Here is an 18,566-nt window from a genome sequence, read left to right as displayed (position 1 = left end):
TAGGGAAGAGGTGCATTTCATTTGAACCGAACTTTATAAAGGATGAAGTTCTAAAGACCTATGGTTTCATACTTTCATGGCATTAGGAATACAGATTTGTACCATGAAGATAGCCTATCATTTCCTTTTGATCTTTCATTACACTATTCATTCGTGCATTAAATATTAAATTGCTTTAGAAAAGGAACAAGGGGGGAAGTTACGTAAGAAAAAAAGAAAGGAGAAGAAAGAGAAATTATGTTTGGTAATTTTCTCAGGAGTAGCCCAAGGGCTTCGACTGGGCCTTCGAAATCAGGCTAAGCGCAAAGGACACTGGATTTACTCCACCATTTGTTTTCTTCTCGATTTTATTCACATTGATGTAGGTCCACGTCACGAGGGGCACCCAACGAGGTTACAAATATACAGGAAAATAAATCAGCTCAGCACTGTTATATTTGTGCATGTACTATGTACAATGAAGTGTTCTTTGCTACATAAATTATCAATGAGTTCAAATACAAAATCGCACGTTTATGGAGCCAACGGTCTGGACTAACCTATAGTTGAACGAATCATTATAAGATGGGCTTCTCAATGAATGGGCCTTCTTAGCATATTGCAACTTCAAACCCAACTAAGTCCTACAATCTTCACCCCCTTCATTTTCTCTCTCAAACTCTCAACGTCTCCCCACTTCTCCTCACTAGCATAAACTTTTGAAAGCATCACTTTATAAGCACCTTTTCCCGGGTCGATCTCAAATAGCATCCGACCTGCAATCTCGGCCAAATCCGACCTGCCATGCAATCCACAACCCCATAGCAAAGCCCCCCAAACTCCAGAACGCGAACCCGGTAAAGATGGCATACCCTCTACCAGCTCGTGAGCCTCATCTAGCTTACCAACAAAGCTCATTAACTTCACCATGTACACATAGTGTTGCATCTCTGGTTCAATCCCAAACTCATCTCTCATTGTTCTAAACAATCTGGATCCTTCTTCGAATAGACCCGAATGAGCACATGCACAGAGGACACCAGAGAGTGTGGCGTTATCGGGTTTAACCCCATTGTCCACCATATTATTGAACACTCTCATAGCTTCAAAACCTAGCCCGTTCGAGCCTAGACCTGATATAACTGCATTGTATGTAATTGTGTTCTTATCAGGCATTGTCTTGAAAACCTGTAAACCCATTTGCGCGAACCCACATTTACAGTACAAGTCTATAAGAGCACATAAGACTGCAGTATCCAAATCCATTCCAATCCGAACTACATGACAATGGATCTCCTTACCGGGTCCAATTGTTGCCATCGAAGCGCAACCCGACAGAATACTAGCAATCAATACAGAATCCGGCCTTCTAATTGAACTGTCATTCATCTCCCTAAACAATTCAAGCGCTTTCTGCCACTTACCGGCCTTAAAAAAACCAGTGATGACAGCCGACCAAGTCACCAAATCTGGGCAAGATAGCTCCTTAAATATCTGATTACCCGAATCCGAACAATCCAGCCTCAAGTATATACTCACAAGCACACTCCTCACATGAGCATTGAACTCAAATCCTCCTTTCAAAACAAGCCCATGAACCCCTCTAGCAAATTGAAGCGAATTTGGATCCCAAAAGCACGAGATCAGCCCAACAAACGAATACCCATCTGGGCTCTCTCCTCTCTTTCTCATTCTACTAAACACGTCAAGCCCATCCATCCATAATCCACCATACCCGAAACCCGATAACAGCGTGTTATAAACAACCAAGTCTGGATGAGGCATTTCATCAAACACCTTAACAGCATCATCTAACCTCCCAATTTTTGAGTAAGTACTGATCAAAGTGGTAATGGGTATCAAATCAGAACCAAACCCGGAAGAGAGAATGAAGGCATGGATGGATTTGAGGCCATTATCATCGAAATTATCGGAGCAAGCACGAAGGAGAGTGGCGAAGGTGAAGCTATCGGGTCGGGTTGAGGAGCGAAGCAAATGGGCGAAGAGAGAGAGCGCGTGAGAAAACTGATGATTTCGGGCGTGAGAGCGGATGAGAGAGTTGTAGAGGATAATGGGTTGTCGGGTTCGGGTTTGGTAGAAGAGGGTGCGGGCCGAGAGGAGGTCGTTGTGAGCGGAGTAGGAGTTGATTAACAGTTGGGGACTTTGAGAGAGAGAAGAGGAGGTGATGAGGAGAGAGTGGAGTTGTTTTGTTGAGGAGAGGGAAGGGAGAGCTGAATATGAGAGGAGCTCCATGAGAGACTTCATCTTTTATGGGATCAATTTCAACTCTCTGATTGCGAGCTCACCAACAAAAGACGAAGAAGGCGAGCACATTTATGCGATGCGATGATCCAAATCAAGCGCAGAGATTGAGAGAAACTGTGAAAATTTAGGGTTTTTCTGGTCCTTTCAGTTGACGAGATGACGTTGATGGCGGGAAAGATATGTTGGGATTTCGGAGCAGGAAGCGTTTATCCGATGTGTCGGGTTCGGGTTCAGTAAGGCCTGAACCTGACCCGTTAAATGATCTGACACGTCGACACTCATCTCTTTTATAATTCTATGTTAGTCCCTGCAATCTTTGAAACTGATCATATGCCCCTCATATCTTAAGAAGTCTTGCAAATTGGTTTCTCTGTTAGTTTTTCAGTTGCATCTTAAAATGGTGGTTGGATTAACTCTTAATCAATTACTCTCAATTATCAAATATCCCTTAAAACATTTAAGAAGCTTTAAAATTACCATTGCGAAAGATTAGAAATGAATTAAGGCATACTTTTTGAATGTTGGAGAAATTATATGATTGTCTATTTTAGAGATTTTAGTTAGCGGGTTTCGATTTTAAAATCGTTAAAAGTGTGAGTTGTTAGAACTTAATTGAGCAAAATTTCCTAGACACTTTGGGATTGGAGGGACTTAGCAATTTCAATGATGTGACGAGTTACTATAAATTATTTAGAGATGTGAGGGATTGATATCTAAAACACCTTATTGAACCATCATTAGGTTTAATTGTCTCAAAATAACCATTGAAAATGTTATCACTTATTAGCTGCACCGATTCGTATAATTGCCTCAAATTAACCCCTCCAATCAAGAGCTTCAGTGGCAAGATATAAGATTTGGAGGACCAAATAGTAGTTTTAACAATGAAAAGGACTAGTTCAAAATATTAAAAGTTAGGGACTAATGTCGAAAAAACCCCAAATTTCCCAGAAATCCTCTGCCTAAAAGATTCTTTCTTCTTGCAGCATTTTCTCTCATTCGCTCCTTGCTCAATCCCTTTCAAGATGCTGAGAAATCTATAAACTGCTTTAACCCAATTCTCTTCGATCTCTTTTCTATTTAAAGGTCTAATCTTTTTCGATTCGTTTCAGTCTCAAGGTACTCCGCTCCAACAAGAAGGAAGGAATGCGGCCAAATGTATCGCGAAATCCAAAAGGGTTTATAACCTACGACTTCGGAATGTACAGGTTACGGTTTTGATCGATTTGATGATTAGGGCTTGAACTGGGGTCTTTTTGGTCGGTTTTGGAATAAAATTTGTTATTTATTTTCTTTTTAATGTTCAAGAAACTATGAATTTTCAAAGGGAAATTCCCTCAAGAACCGACATGCTATCATTTGAAGCATATCATGTTCTTGGTTCATGGTCTTTTGCTAATAAATGTTAAGGTGATTAATTAGATGCAACTCATTTGGAAAAATTGATGGTCTTATTTTTTTTTCATTTGTTAATATTAGTGTGAATTGTTTATACATTGTGTTGCCATTATTCCAGAAATTATTGTTAAGCTGCAATCCATTATCATTTTGCTTAGTGAAAGTTGATTTAAGATTGGTGATGTAGTCCATAAAATGGTTGTGGTGCTTCAAATTCCAGAACTTTGTTCTGCCTTTGCTGGTTTGGTTTATGATTTAATTTGCATATTTGCACAGTTAGAAATCAAATCATTACATTCTTTATAACACTAGATGGAAACATAATTGTAAACAGGATTATCCTGTTCGTTATCCTGTTTAGAATGCTTCATATTATGGAGAAAAATTTTCATTTGTTTACTTATGAAATTGAAATTGATTGAATTTCAGATTGAAGTTGGTGAAGTTGTCGCTGTTAACTGTTAAGTTAAAACTTAATGTTAACCAAAGAGAAAATGACATGAAGATAGTGGTGGCTGAATACTCAGCCATTTGTGATCCTGGGTTGTATGCATTAATCATATAGAGTGAATATTAGCCATAAAGTCTGGCCCAGATATAGTCTTTTAGAGATTATGTATGTTTGTATGTTGAGGTCCACATCTTTTATAGATTTGTGCTTTTATACCTGCAGATTCTTGAGGGTTCCGTTTGAGTTCCCACAGAACTTGTAAAATGTCTTCGCAAAAATATCTGCTAATCTTCTCACTGCTCCTCTATTTGCTTATTTTGTGTGGTGATTTGTTGAAGGTTTACCAGCAGTGGTGCTCATTTTGTTTTTTGTTTGTTTTTTGTTTTTTTGTTTGTTTGTTTTTGCTTTCCTATGTTTTTGAAATCAGGCAGAATGAATGTTCCTTGCCTGTAATGTATTTTGCAAATAAATGATGCATCAAACTATGAGCTAATGGAGGCGAGAGGCTGAAATTTCTGCAAGGGCATTGATATTTAAGAAGAGGTTTTCTCCAGAGAATAGGCTCAAAGACAATTAACTACACTTTCTTGCTTATATGTATGGTGCAATAGTAAAGAGATTGTTGATACCAAACTTTAACCATATCATGGGTGCTTGTATGGCTACTGTTGAAGAAAGAAAGTTCCTTCTGGAACAGAATTACTTTCACAGGGGTGAGTGAATGGAATCCACCAAAATTGTTTGTTTGCTTGGCATTCTTTCACTTAAATTCTATGTTTCTAGATTTCTATCTACTCCATTTATTTAACAGCAAACTCACTTCTCAGAGTGTTGGCTTTTATGATGAACTTTTAAGTTGGTCCAAAGTTGAAAAAAGTTTTTATTCAGTATTTCTAACGACTTGCCTGATATGTTATAGATTAATAGCAAACTTTGTTCTGAGATTTATTTATAAGTTAAATGAATGATGATGCAACAGGTCCTCCATCGCATTTCTCTACTTATGTGGCCTGAATATGCTGAGAAAATCAAACATCTCCAAGCAAGGGCTAGAAACCAAGTATAACTGATGCAAGCTTAAAACGATGGGGTTGGAGATGACCCTTTATAGGCTAGAAGCTAATGAGGCAGCAGAGAGTAAACACAACATATACATTATTTCAATCAAGATTTTGATCATGCTTTGTAAAGTGGTTTATTTCTGTCATCGTTATGGTAAATTCTTTGGATGATTAATTCAGTTGATGATGCTTGAAAAACTGTAACACAGAGAACTGAATGGAACTCAGGATATAATTTCATCTGCTTCTTTGTCGAACAAGAATTTGCGGGCATCAGTTGAACACAATGAGGTTATGCAACATGAAGTTGTAGAGTTTGAACTAGCTGCTGAGGATGCTTGCAGTATGCTCAGATTACAGTTGTTTCGAAAAAACTGGAAGATTTGTGAAGCAATCCAGGTATTCATCTTTTTTCTCTGTATCTCTCTCATAACATAGTTGATTGTTCTAGATGTTTTTTGCCATTGTATTCTACAATTCCTTAGCCGGTTTATCTGCAATTAAAATAATGCTAAGAGTTTCTTATATTTCTTTCACTCTAGTTTCTTCAAAATGAGAATTCTGAAACATTCCATTCCTTTGTACCGAGAATTACTCCTTCGCTGTGACTGAAATTGATCTAGCTGATGAATGTAAGCTGCTAATATTTCTTTATGAGAAGTTTCTAGCTTTGAACCTTGATAACATAGTTTATGACTATAAAGACATATATTATCAAGTATATTTTAGAGTATAATATTTGAGTTTTGAAATTGATTGTATTTAAGAACATTTGTAGTCGTAGATGTGTGTGTGTATGAGCAAGTGTGTTTGTGTGTGTGATTTTATAAGTGATTACTTGATAAATATGCGTGCGTGTGCATGATTTTATAAGTGTTTAAAAATTCTTAGTGATAACTTGATAATGAAGTATTTTTAAGGATAAATCGTTAGAAGTATTGTATTGAAATTTTAGCAACAAAAATATCATTTGAGTTTAAAAAATATTGTAGAGAACCAAAGAATGTAAATGGCTCATTTTTCTATGAAAAGTTTTTATCTTTGAACCTTAGCAAAATATATTATGGCTTCAAAGATGTTATATATCAAGTATATTTGAGAGTACAATATTGAGTTTTTAAATTGTTTTGGCCGCATTGGGAACTTTCATAGCCGCTGATACATATATGATTTTATAAGTGATTAAGATTTCTTAGTGGTTACTTGTCAATGCAGTTTTCTTAAGGATAAATTGTTAGAACAATAGTATTGATGTTTTACCAGCGAAATCATCGTTGAGGCCTAAAAATATTGTAGAGGCTCAAAGAATGTAGACAGCTCATTTTTTTTAATGAGAAGTTTCTATCTTTGAACCTTAACAACAAGGTTTATGCTTACAAAGATGTTGTACACCATCAAGTATATTTTAGAGTAGAATATTGAGTTTTGAAATTGTTTTGATAGTATTAAGAACTTTTGTAGCCGTTGATTTTATAAATGATTAAAATGTCTTAGTGATGACTTGATCATGTAGTTTTCTCAAAAATAAATTATCACAACTATTTGAAGTTTTAGCAGCGACATCATCTGAACCCTAAAAATATTGTAGAGGCTCAAAGAATATAAACTGCTCATTTTTCTTTATGAGAAGTTTCTATCTTTGAACCTCGACAACATAGTTTTTGGCCACAAAGATGTTGTATATAGTGTATATTTTAAAGTACAATCTTGAGTTGGAATAGTTTTGCTTGTATCCGGAACTTTTGTGGCCTTAGATGTGTGATCTTGTGCTAATTAAGATTGTTTAGCGATTACTTAATAGCATGAGGCAAAACGTCCTTTATCAGTTTTCGGGGAAAGTCCCTTTGTTCTATTTGTTTTAATAGAGTACCCTTTCAATAGCTATGTTCTAGATGGGAAACATTCACTATCATAATTTCAGGTTTAGTTATGAAAGGTATTTCCTCCATTAGATTTAGTGAATTAATGTTTGATTTTGGCCCCTCCCTTTCAAAGAAAATCTTACTTCCCATTTGTGCTTTATTTGTTTTTGTACTTTTCATTTATTGGTTGTCCCTACAGCTGTTCCACTTTTTCCTATTAGATTTGGATGAACAAAAATAAAACAATCTTGTACTATCTTAGACATTGAGGTTTCTTTCAAGTTTAATATTATATACAGCAGATTTTTTTGGTCAAATCTGACATAGTAAAAAATGTTCTTTCCGCTAAATACGCCATAGGGATCAAACACTAAATATTAAATATATATGTTTATACTAAATTTAATAGCACATATCTTCATCCACGATCCTGGAGCAGTTATAATGTGCAAAAATAGTTAGCCTCCGGAAGATAATGCATAAATAAAAATGTTTAAAGGAAAACAAAAGGAAGAAATTACCTATATATTCCTTGGAGTCAACATCAAAGAGCATTTCTTCTCAAGCAAAACTGTAGTTTATTGGCATTTGTAGAGAGGAGATTAAAATTTGAAGGCAATCACAAGTCTACCCAATTTATAGCAATGGAAAAATCCGCATAGGATTCGGGCGCTACACAAGTGTCAGCTAGGAAACATGCACCCAATCCTTTGAGCATGTCCCTATTCAGATCCTAGAATTTCTTGGGAAAATGTACTGAAAATAGGAGGAACGAATCTAAAATAGGAGGAACGAATCTATTTGTGTTTCCAGTTTGTAGGATAGCGGGTTTGAACTGTATTGAACGTTTATGGTGAGTACAAATGAAAAGATTTGGTTCACTTGACTCGGAAGACTGATTAATTTGATGACTCAATAACTTGGTTTGTATCCATCTTCCCTAAAATAGAGGAGTTGGGTTCAAAATGTAAATTGGTTGGGACTCAAAATTACACCTTCTGCTGTGGCTGAAATTGATCTAGCTGATGAAATTAAGAAAACGATAGATTTCTCAACAACGAAAAGAAGCAGAAGACATCTCTATTCTGTTCATTGCTTGTTTGGTTATATTTGTTTATTGATTTATTATTTTTACTCTTAACTCTAAGTATCATTCAGATTGGATTACTACTATACAAGTTTCTCTAAGAATCACATTAGTAGGAAAACTCTATTTTGAGACTTGTTTGTTTGCATGGAAGTAATTATGAAACAGCTAAAGAAAAGGAAGGAGAGGCTACATTTGCTACTTTCGAGCAAAAAAAAAATTTTGTTTCTCTAAAAAAACTACTTTCAATACTTTCTTAAACGCTGATGTGGCGTCTGTATGTCATCCCTACTTTCTAAATGTTTTTCCGCCCCTCAAGGCTCGGAAGTAGCTCGGAAGTAGGTGAAATGTGTCTTAATTAGGAAACATATTCATTAATATTTCCTTTGTTAGTTACTTCCTAACAACTTCTCATTACTATCCAAACAAAAATAGAATGAAGAATAAGAACTACTATTTCCACTACTTCAAAAAATATGTGAAACAAATAATTTTTTTTACTTCCATTCGTGCTTCATAAATTTAGAAGTTACTTCTTTGATCTATTTCCTACTTTCAGTACTTCAGTCAAATCAAATGAGCCCTTGATCTCAGAACCAATATGTTGAGAACTAAAATTTCTTCATATAGAATTCTAATGCCATTATTAGATTTTGTTGATTTCAAGTTATATCCAGTTAATTATTATTTCTCTTCAGGTTTGATCTTATTAACTCTGCAACCAAATTGATCAATTCCTCTCTATATCTGACTCCCTGTAACAATGCCTGAATGATTACCATCAGATCCTTCAATTTCTTAGTCTCAGTGTAGAGGACATTTCTTGAATGGCAATTGACAATTAAGGTCCGGTTCAAATATAAACTCGAAAATTTCCCACGTTTGGCTTGAGAAAAGTAACCTTTCAGCATTCAAAATGACATGTGTTTGTTAACAGTTGTATATTCTATAATGGCCATAAGCTTATAAATATTTCTTCCAAGTTGACATGCTAGCATCAAGGAGTTCATAGACCATAATAGATACACCTGTATAAACCATCCTCTCGTCATTTTGATCTTCAACATGCCTTTATGCTTTTCAACTTTAAAGTGAACATCTCACTATATCAAATTCCTGAGCATGAGAACAGCCAATTTCCCTGCATCTTCCATTTTCTTTGTGTTCAAAAGTGTAAGCCCGGATGAGGAGGAGCTTCTCCTCCGGGAGGGAGTGTTGGTCCCGTTAATGGGTGTCGGGCCGGAGATGGTGGCAACCAATATGCCCACAGCCTTTTCACTAGTAGCAAATCATCAGTCCTTTTATATTGGCAAATCATCGGCCTCCAGCTGTTTGTTTGCATTGTATTGTCGATTCATTCAATATTTTTCTTGGAGTAATACCTGGATATAAATCCACAATATTAAACTGCAATGATATGTTACTAATTCTAGTATTGTTTACAAATGCATGATGCATCCTGTGCACCAAGGAGTTGTGGCTACCCAATTCTGTTTTCTTAGTAAGTATATCCCTTATTTTTTTAAATTCACTTGGGAATTTTGTGGAACTGTTCTTAGCAAATGTCTTGTTAGGGCCATAACTCGAAAATAATGTCGTGATGGAGATCAGGAGATGTATGTGCTACATAGTTCAGGAGTTGCATATGCAACCAATCAATCCCTAAATCTTGTTGGTATTATAAGCTGACTACATATATTGCAATAGAATAGATGAGATCGAGCATACAGGTCAAGGTGATGGCGAAGCAGCCATGGAGGAAGAAGATGGTGAGGGCATAGGCTGTGATTTTTCCCATTGAATTTGCAGCTCCCAGGCAGAATTAGTAAAAGGTGTTTTAAGTATGATATTTGAGATGAATATTTATGTATCACGTTGAAGGTTGGAACAAGGGGTTGAATGTTGTCTTTGCTTTTGAAGTAGCGAGTTTGGTGCATAACAAAGAAATTCGTGGTCATGTTTAAAATGTTGGCACTTGGCAGAAAAGAGAGAGGATAGAGGCGTTTTACGTTCACTAGCATGGTTAATGTGACTTAGTTTCTCAGTGGAGGAGAATAAGAACCTAATCATATCTATCCTTTAGAGAAAAGAAAGAAACAAAAGTAGTAGTTTCAAAAATGTTTTTTTCCCCTTTGTCGAAGTATTCTATTTGTGCAGTTGACACTTTAAAAATATATGCCTAGCTAGTCTCTGTGTTCTTTTCTGATCTTCAAATGAACAGAATGGAGTAAAGGTAGAACCTCATCTCCCAGTCTGTTCTTTTGTTCTGATCTTGCGCTTCAAGCGGTGATCTCCCAATCTCTGGTCGAGTTTCCTACTAAATAAATTATACTTTTGCATTCCTAGACTCGATATCATGGAAAAGGCTTACGCTATTTTCAGCGACTTTTGCCGTCACTTGTTTAGGAAACTTCACTTCTTCTAGGTTACCAATGTACAGGTCACTTCTTCAACCATGATCATCAAGAGAACCATTAAGATTTATTTGAAACATGAATTGAAATTTATTCCTGCTTCTCGACCCAAGACAAATAACACATCAGCATTCGAAATGACATGTATTCTCGTCAAGATGGCATGCGCTAGTATCAAAAGCATAGAAAATATTATTAACTAATAGGCACACCAAATATATTAATTAAATTTTTGTTGTAATCTTCAAACATGCAACACGTATCAAGATGGGAGTAAAAACTTCAGTCTATCGAACCCTTGAGCTTTTGAACAACCAAAGGCCCTGAGTCTTACATTTTCTTTGCATTCAAAAGTTTAAGCGCAGAGGCGGAGGAGGGACTGGTTCTCGTGGAGGAAGATCCGGTTTTGGCATCCAATGTCTCGGTTTTGGCATCCAATGTCTCACCGGAGTAGGTGGCGCTTCAGCTGTCACATATCCTCGAGCTGACCGCCTCTTCCTTACTAGCACATCGTCGGCCTCCAGCTGTCGGCATGCTACTGCTCCATCTAATATGTCATTATGAGTAGTACCTGAACAATTATCATGTGTTATTACAACTGTGGTATGTAAGCTGTAATAGGATGAACGGAAACTGGAATGGAACTTACAGGCCGAGGAGATGGCGATGATGGCAAAGCAGCAGAGGAGGAAGAGAACGGTGAGGGCTTTGACTTTTTCCATGGAATGAAATAATATCAAGAGAGGTTTAATTATATAAAGTTCTAAGGGTTGGAAGACGGAGGCGTTGAATCTTGACTTCAAAGACTTTCAATTTGTGTAGGTCATATTCAAAATCCATATTAGAGGCTTATGTTTCACCAGTACGACGAATTGAACATTTGGTTTCTCTTTAGGGGAGAAAGTCGTCTGCGCGTATCTCTTACATATACTGGGAAGTTTCCTGGGGGACTTTAGACGGTGAAGGACTTTAGACGGTGAAGTCGATGGTGAGGAAGTTGAGAAAGGTGACAGACAGGTGACAATGGTTTTATTAAGGACAAAATTTTAAAATAGTCCAATTTAGAAACTTATTTGTAAAAAACAATCTATTTCGAAAATAATTATCAAATTCGACCCAGTTTTAGCTAACTAAATAATTGTCAAATTCGAAACTAGGTCGAATTTGGCGAAAAAAAACTTAGAAAGTCTCGTGAAGTTTAAGCTCCTAATTAACTTGCTTATGGGGGCTTAAACTTCACAGGACATGATGTCCCGTGAAGTTTTCTAATTTTTTTTGCCAAATTCTATCCAGTTTCAACCAATTGGGCTGAAACTGGATCGAATTTGGCAATTATTTTCGAAATATGTCGTCTTTTGCAAATAAGTTTCTAAAGAGGTCTAAAATAAAAATTTGTCCTTTTATTAAGCAATGATTCTTTGCAAAATGTGTAGGGTGGATTTCATAAAAGTCATTCATAGTGACTCCACAAGGGGGTTTAGAGATTTATTATTCTTCGAGATATGTGAGGTTTTTGACCGCAGAAGATGTTGAATTCACAAGTAGGGGTGGAATCGAATCGAATTTGAACGAATAGTACAATGTTCAAATTTGAATTCGGTTCATATTGGGCTATTCGTGTTCGTATTCGTATTCGGCTCGAATAGTTATACAAATTCGAATTCGATTCGTTTACATATATTGATGTTCGAAAAATATTCGCGAATATTCGTTTAACCTTATTCGGCATTTTTGATTTTGAATTATTCGTCAAATATTTGATATGTATTTGCTAATAATTCGAAAATCATAAAAAATAATCATAATCAGTAAACAAAATGCATTAACCACCTGCTGGAAATAATTTGGGGAAAAAAGTTTTTACAAAAAAATTAACAGAAAATATAAGATGAACCTGACGGGGAGGAGGGTGTCGTCGGCTCGTCGCGGGGATGAGGGCGTCGTCGGCTCTTCGGCTTCGTCGGCTCGTCGAGGGGAGCAGGGCGTCGTCGGCTCGTCTAGGGGAGGCGTCACCGCGTCGAAGAGGGAGGGGGATGGGACTGAGAGATGGAAAGAGTTCGGCGGTTTCAGAGCTAGGGCACTTGGACTTGTTAAAGCTATTTATATTACTTATGAGTTGCCAAGTGCAAATCTGAACCGTTCATTCATGATCCAAAGGACATGTGAAACCCTAGGTCCCTTAACTTGTTTATTTACATATGGGTAGAAGTTGTAATAGAAAATTTTGATGGGTAATATTTATAACAAGTTTAATTAATAGGATTAACATATAAAAAGTTATCGAATAGTTAATAATCAGTCGAATTGAATATACTTTTAGTTAAATTCTATTCGTTTATAAGCCGAATACTGAAAAATATTCATTTAGTGTTAAATGAACTGTCGGATCGAATATGACCGAATATCTGGACGAATATTAGACGAACTGTTTATTAAATATTTGGTTCACTTCCACCCCTATTCACAAGGGGTGTTAATATTCCACAATAGGTTTATGAAATTCACCCCACATATTTTTCAACGATTCCCCTTCACAAATAAGACAGTAATTTTAGGATGCTGGATTCACCCCAAAGATAAGTTGAAGAGGTTTATTTATTCGGCATTGAAGGTTGGAAGGATAACATTCGAAGGGGATTTCTTGCACACCAAACGAACTCTCGGTCATGTTCGAGGTCCCATAGAAGAGCAGGAGCAAAATTCAACACTCTGCCATCATATTCAGGGGCCTTCTGTTTTATGCACATATATTTTGTAAGTTTTTCTTTTGGTTTTAGAGGTATATTTTTGTCCTTTCTTTGGATATTTAGTTGAGTACATTTATTGCATACCGCTAGAATCAAACCGTAATTTATTGTATAGAAATAACGGACAACAGCTGGTTTCAACAAAAACAACATGTGTTCTCAAATTGGAAGAAAAAACTTTCATTTTCTACTCTTTATAGTGTTGTAATATTTTGATGCGAAGTATTAAAATACCCCTATTATTGGCCAAACTATCAGCCGAAGTCCAAGATGGAATGAAGTATTAAAATATCCCTCTTACTGGCCTAACTATCAGCCGAAGTCAAGATGGAATAAAGTAATTGGACTGCAGAGGGATCTCTATTTAACTATAATAAATAAAGAAAGAAAAAGAGGGTCATAACTATCAATTCTAAAGAAAAGACGGGAGTAATTGCTTTTAGTAGAGATCAAATTGAAGATGTACTCAAAGCAAAAATAATAATATTGGCATAATTATCATATCAATTATCAACCTCTCTATTGTAATATACTAAAGAAATAAAAACAAGAGACAAGAGATAAGAGAAGAAGAGAAATTGTAATTTTTATTCCTCTTAATCCATTTCCATACATGGTACAATTTATAAATACATGATGAAAGATAAAAGGATATTGGGCTAATGAAAAGACACCAAGTTAATAGTCCACATACAAAGTAATGTCCACATACATTTTGTTTTTTAGATTTCAACACTCCCCCTTGGACATTACTTCGAGATGTCAATGCCTCATTAAAAACTTCGCTAGAAAAACCCAGTGGGAAAAAAAACTAGTCGAGTAAAAGAGTACACGACTTAAGTAGATTTTTGTGTTGCATTAGTTGCCTCATTAAAAACATTTGGCTAAGAAAACTCTGTGGGACAAAACTTAACAAAAAAAAGTACAACTATAGTCCTTCAAGACGCAATCTTCGGGATTGCATTGAAAATTCGCTCCCCCTGATGATGACAATCTTATGAGTCTATGCTAAGAAAAATCCAGTGGGACAAAACTTAGCGAAAAGGGGGAAAAAATGATGATAGACCTTCAGGTCCCAATCTTCAGGATTGTTCTTTAAGAATTTGCTCCCCCTGAAGACGATAGTCTTCCAAGTCTGCGCATACCAATATTGTGAACATATTTCTCACAAGTTGATGTAGGCAGAGATTTAGTGAACAAATCTGCAAGATTGTCACTTGAGCGAACTTTTTTGATGGTAATTTTGCCATTCTTTTAGAGCTCATATAGATAAAAGAATTTTGGCGCAATATGTTTTGTTATGGTTCCTTTTACATATTCACTGCTTATTTGTGCAACACAAGCTGCATTGTCCTCATAAAGGACAATATGAGTAATATCATCTTTCGCTGGACCACACGATCCACGAATGTGTCGTATCAACGATCTTAACCATACACATTCTCGTAAAGCCTCATATAAAGCGATAATCTCTGAGTGGTTAGAAGAAGTAGTCACCATGCTCTGCTTAACAGACCTCCAAGAAACGGCAGTACCACCACAGAGAAGACATAACCAGTCTGGGATCTAGCGTTATGGGGATCAGACATGTAGCCAGCGTCCGAATAGCCCACCAATGTCATACCTTGGTTTCTTTTATAGAATAGTCCAAGATCTTTTGTACCTTGAAGATAGCGAAGGATATGTTTAATGCCATTCCAATGTCTCCTTGTAGGAGAAGCACTATACCTTACTAGCAAGTTCACCGCAAATGTAATATCAGGCCTGGTGCAATTTGCGAGATAGAGGAGTGCTCCAATGGCGCTCAGATAGGGAACTTCTGGCCCTAACATTTTTTTATTATCTTCTTTGGGTCTAAATGGGTCTTTATCCACTTCGAGGGATCGGATGATCATTGGTGTGCTAAGTGGATGCGATTTATCCATATAAAATCTTTCCAAAACCCTTTTTACGTAGGTCGATTGATGTAGAAAAATTCCTTCGGGGAAATGTTCGATCTGCAGGCCGAGACAAAACTTGGTTTTTCCTAAGTCTTTCATTTCAAACTCCGTCTTTAGGCATGAGCTAGCTTCTGTAAGCTCATTGTGCATTCCAATAATATTTATATCATCAATATAGACTGAGATGATACAAAAGCCATTTTCGGATTTCTTTATAAACACACAAGGGCAAACATCATTATTTGCATATCCCTTCTTCAGGAGGAACTCACTCAGTCGATTATACCATATTTTACCCGACTGTTTCAAGCTGTATAATGACCATTGTAATTTAATGCTATACATGTTGCGATTCTCGTTTTCTCTCAATTCAGGGATTTTAAGTCCATCAGAGACTTTCATATAAATATTAGCGTCCAGTGACCCATATAAATATGCGGTCATGACGTCCATCAACTGCATATCTAAATTCACCGTTGTTGCCATTGATATTAAGTAGCGGAACGTAATACCATTCATAACCGGAGAATATGTTTCATTAAAATCAATGACGGGTCTCTACGTAAACCCTTGAGCTACTAATCTCTCTTTGTATCTCACCACCTCATTATTATCGTTTCTTTTTCATACAAAGACCTATTTATATCCTACAGAGATAATCATCAGGTGTACGGACTACAGGTCCGAATACTTTTCTTTTATTTAGCGAGCCGAGCTCTACCTCTATTGCTTCTTTCCATCTCTCCCAGTCCGAGCGCTTCCGGCACTCTGCTATTGACTTAGGCTCTGGATCCAGATTATCATTGGAGATGGAAAGAGGAATCGTGGAGGCAAATATGTTGTCGACAACTGTTATATTTCTATTATATGTTTTTTCGGTATTCACAAAATTTGTAGCTACTTCTATGTTTATATTATATTTCTATTATATGTTTTTTCGGTATTCACAAAATTTGTAGCTACTTCTATGTTTATATCCACCAAATCTTCATCATTTCCCATATAGCTACTTCTATGTTTATATCCACCAAATCTTCATCATTTCCCATAACATTTGGATTTGGTTGTTCCGTAACCGCAACCCCAGTGCGATGATTATCAAGTGCATGTGTAATTTTATTTGGGCTTTTGCCTTCAGGACGATCCTCTTCAGGAGGTTTTGGGAGTGACCGACTTTCTTTATTATATTTAGTTTCCCGTGGATTTTTATCTTTTGCACCGATCGGTCTCCTACGCTTCTGGCGTAGTGGAGCATCATTTGATATACTCAGTCCCTGTCGGATTTCCACTCTTTGTGGTGCATTTACAATAGGAATATGAGACTTGGTCACTCCTTTGTGATTAGTGAATGTGTCTGGCAGCTTATTTGCCAAATTTTGCAAATTAATTATCTTCTGAACTTTAAGTTTAGTCTGACTAGTACGTAGATCTAAATATTGAAGATCTTTTTCATACCATGATATTTCCCGAAATTCATTTAATTTTGGGTGTTTATCTCCCCCTAATGTCGGGAAATGATCTTAATCGAATATGCAATCAGCGTACCGAGCAGTAAATTGATCCCTTGTCATGGGCTCTGGGTATTTTATAATTGACGGAGTTTCATAATCGATGTATATACCTAGCTTTCACTGAGGGCCCATAGAGGTACGCTTAGGTAGTGATATTGGAACATAAACTGCACATCCGAAAACACGCAGATAGAAAATGTTTGGTTCTTTACCACACACTATTTATAAGGGGGAATAATCATGATATGCAGTGGGTCGGATTTGGATTAACGCAGTAGCATGTAAAACAGCATGTCCCTAACAAGAAATAGGTAGTTTTGTATTTTGTAATAATGGCCTAGCAATTAATTTGATCCTCTTAATTAACGATTTTGTAATAATGGGCTCATCGATAAAGTGGGCGTGCCTTCTGTACTCAACTCCTTGATTGAGGAGGAGTCCAGATCTGCAGATCTGGACTCATTGGAGGCCGGAAGGACGTTGTAGGTTCAGCTACCGTAACAACGGGGGCGTTGATCTTCCTTCGCTTGCGAGAGGCGGAGGATCTGGAGGAGGAGGACGACAGATATTCCTCGAACTTCAGTTGGTCGAACTCGTATTCGACCACTTCTCCAACCGGGATGCAGATCCGAGGTTGCAACACGACAGCTCCGGCAGCGAAGCTGTTGGCTCCCACTGTGGTCGCCAGTTTGTTTGCGTCAAAAATTATTGTATTCATTACGGTATTCATTACAACTTTAGTCGTTACAATGAAAACAAAAAGATTGTCTTTTTATAAGATCTTTACACATTGAAAACAAAAGTTACAACTCTCGTCAAAATAAACGCAGAGATCGTTTATCGGTCTTCTGCTTGCGTGGGATCTTTGCCTGTGCCGGGGTTTATCCGTGGACCACCTTAGATCTGGATCCGGTTGATGAAAAATTCGGCAGAGCTTCGCCTTCACCGAGGAAGTATTTGATTTGAAGCGCTGAGATCGACCAAGCGAAATCAGGGCTCTTCTCGAGATTAAGACCAAGCCTAATCTCAAGGGACGGACGGGAACGGGCGTCGGATCTCTCGAACTCTCCTTCTTTATGCCGAAGAACTCGCCAAGATCTGTCAACCCTCGCTGAAATTCGTGCTCCTTTGACTCCACAATCCGGCAGCACCTCCTCGTCTTGATAATCAATCGCCCCAGAAAATGGAGGCCTTTGGCTCATATTTATAGGCCTCGAATGCGGTTATTTGGATGAGAACAAGTGATTTGGCTCTATCTTCAGTTAACAACAGCCTAACCACGTTTGGGGATGATATCAGGTCAGTTAGAAACCCCTGGAACCAACAAATCTCGAGAAAAACCATCAAAAACCGAACCCGATCGAAACAGCGCGCGCAGGACAAGTCTGACCCGCGCTTGCGCGGGTCGGATGGATCCGCGGGTCGGTTCCATCCGACCCGCGCAAGCGCGGGTCAAACTTGTCCTGCGTGCGCTGTTTCGAACGGGTTCGGTTTTTGATAGTTTTTTCTCGAGATTTGTTGGTTCCTGAGCATCCAAACTGACTTGATATCATCTACAAACGTGGTTAGGCTGTTATTGACTAAAGATAAGGCCAAATTACTTGTTCTCATCCAAATAACCGCTTCCGAAGCCCTATAAATACAAGCCTAGGGCCTCCTTTCAGCGGGGGCGATTGATTATCAAGACGAGGAGGTGCTGCCGGATTGTGGAGTCAAAGGAGCACGAATTTCTGCGGGGGTTGACAGATCTTGGCGGGTTCTTCGGCATAAAGAAGGAGAGTTCGAGAGATCCGACGCCCATTCCCGTCCGTCCCTTGAGATTAGGCTTGGTCTTAATCTCGAGAAGAGCCC

At 37.5% G+C, this 18,566-nt stretch overlaps 1 protein-coding gene and 1 long non-coding RNA gene across 7 annotated transcripts; one reads left to right on the top strand and one right to left on the bottom strand.

The window, feature by feature from the left end:
• On the bottom strand, positions 607 to 2,244 carry LOC109842380 (putative pentatricopeptide repeat-containing protein At1g64310). The gene has a single exon (XM_020411265.1). It carries the CDS (start codon positions 2,242 to 2,244, stop codon positions 607 to 609), a length of 1,638 nt encoding a protein of 545 aa, XP_020266854.1.
• LOC109840697 lies at positions 3,205 to 13,429 on the top strand. Of its 6 annotated transcripts, none has more exons than XR_002246999.1 (5): positions 3,205 to 4,806; positions 5,073 to 5,553; positions 10,872 to 11,216; positions 11,340 to 11,523; positions 13,129 to 13,429. It is a non-coding gene; the product is annotated as an uncharacterized LOC109840697 (long non-coding RNA). The 6 variants fall into 6 exon arrangements; XR_002246998.1 differs by having other exon boundaries at positions 11,340 to 11,534; XR_002247000.1 differs by having other exon boundaries at positions 10,872 to 11,335; positions 11,413 to 11,534.

The sequence above is a fragment of the Asparagus officinalis genome, chromosome 5 (assembly GCF_001876935.1).
Source record: "Asparagus officinalis chromosome 5, Aspof.V1, whole genome shotgun sequence".
Classification (NCBI taxonomy): domain Eukaryota; kingdom Viridiplantae; phylum Streptophyta; class Magnoliopsida; order Asparagales; family Asparagaceae; genus Asparagus; species Asparagus officinalis.
Note: the sequence above shows the minus strand (reverse complement) of the source record. Positions and strands in the feature narration are given on the sequence as shown.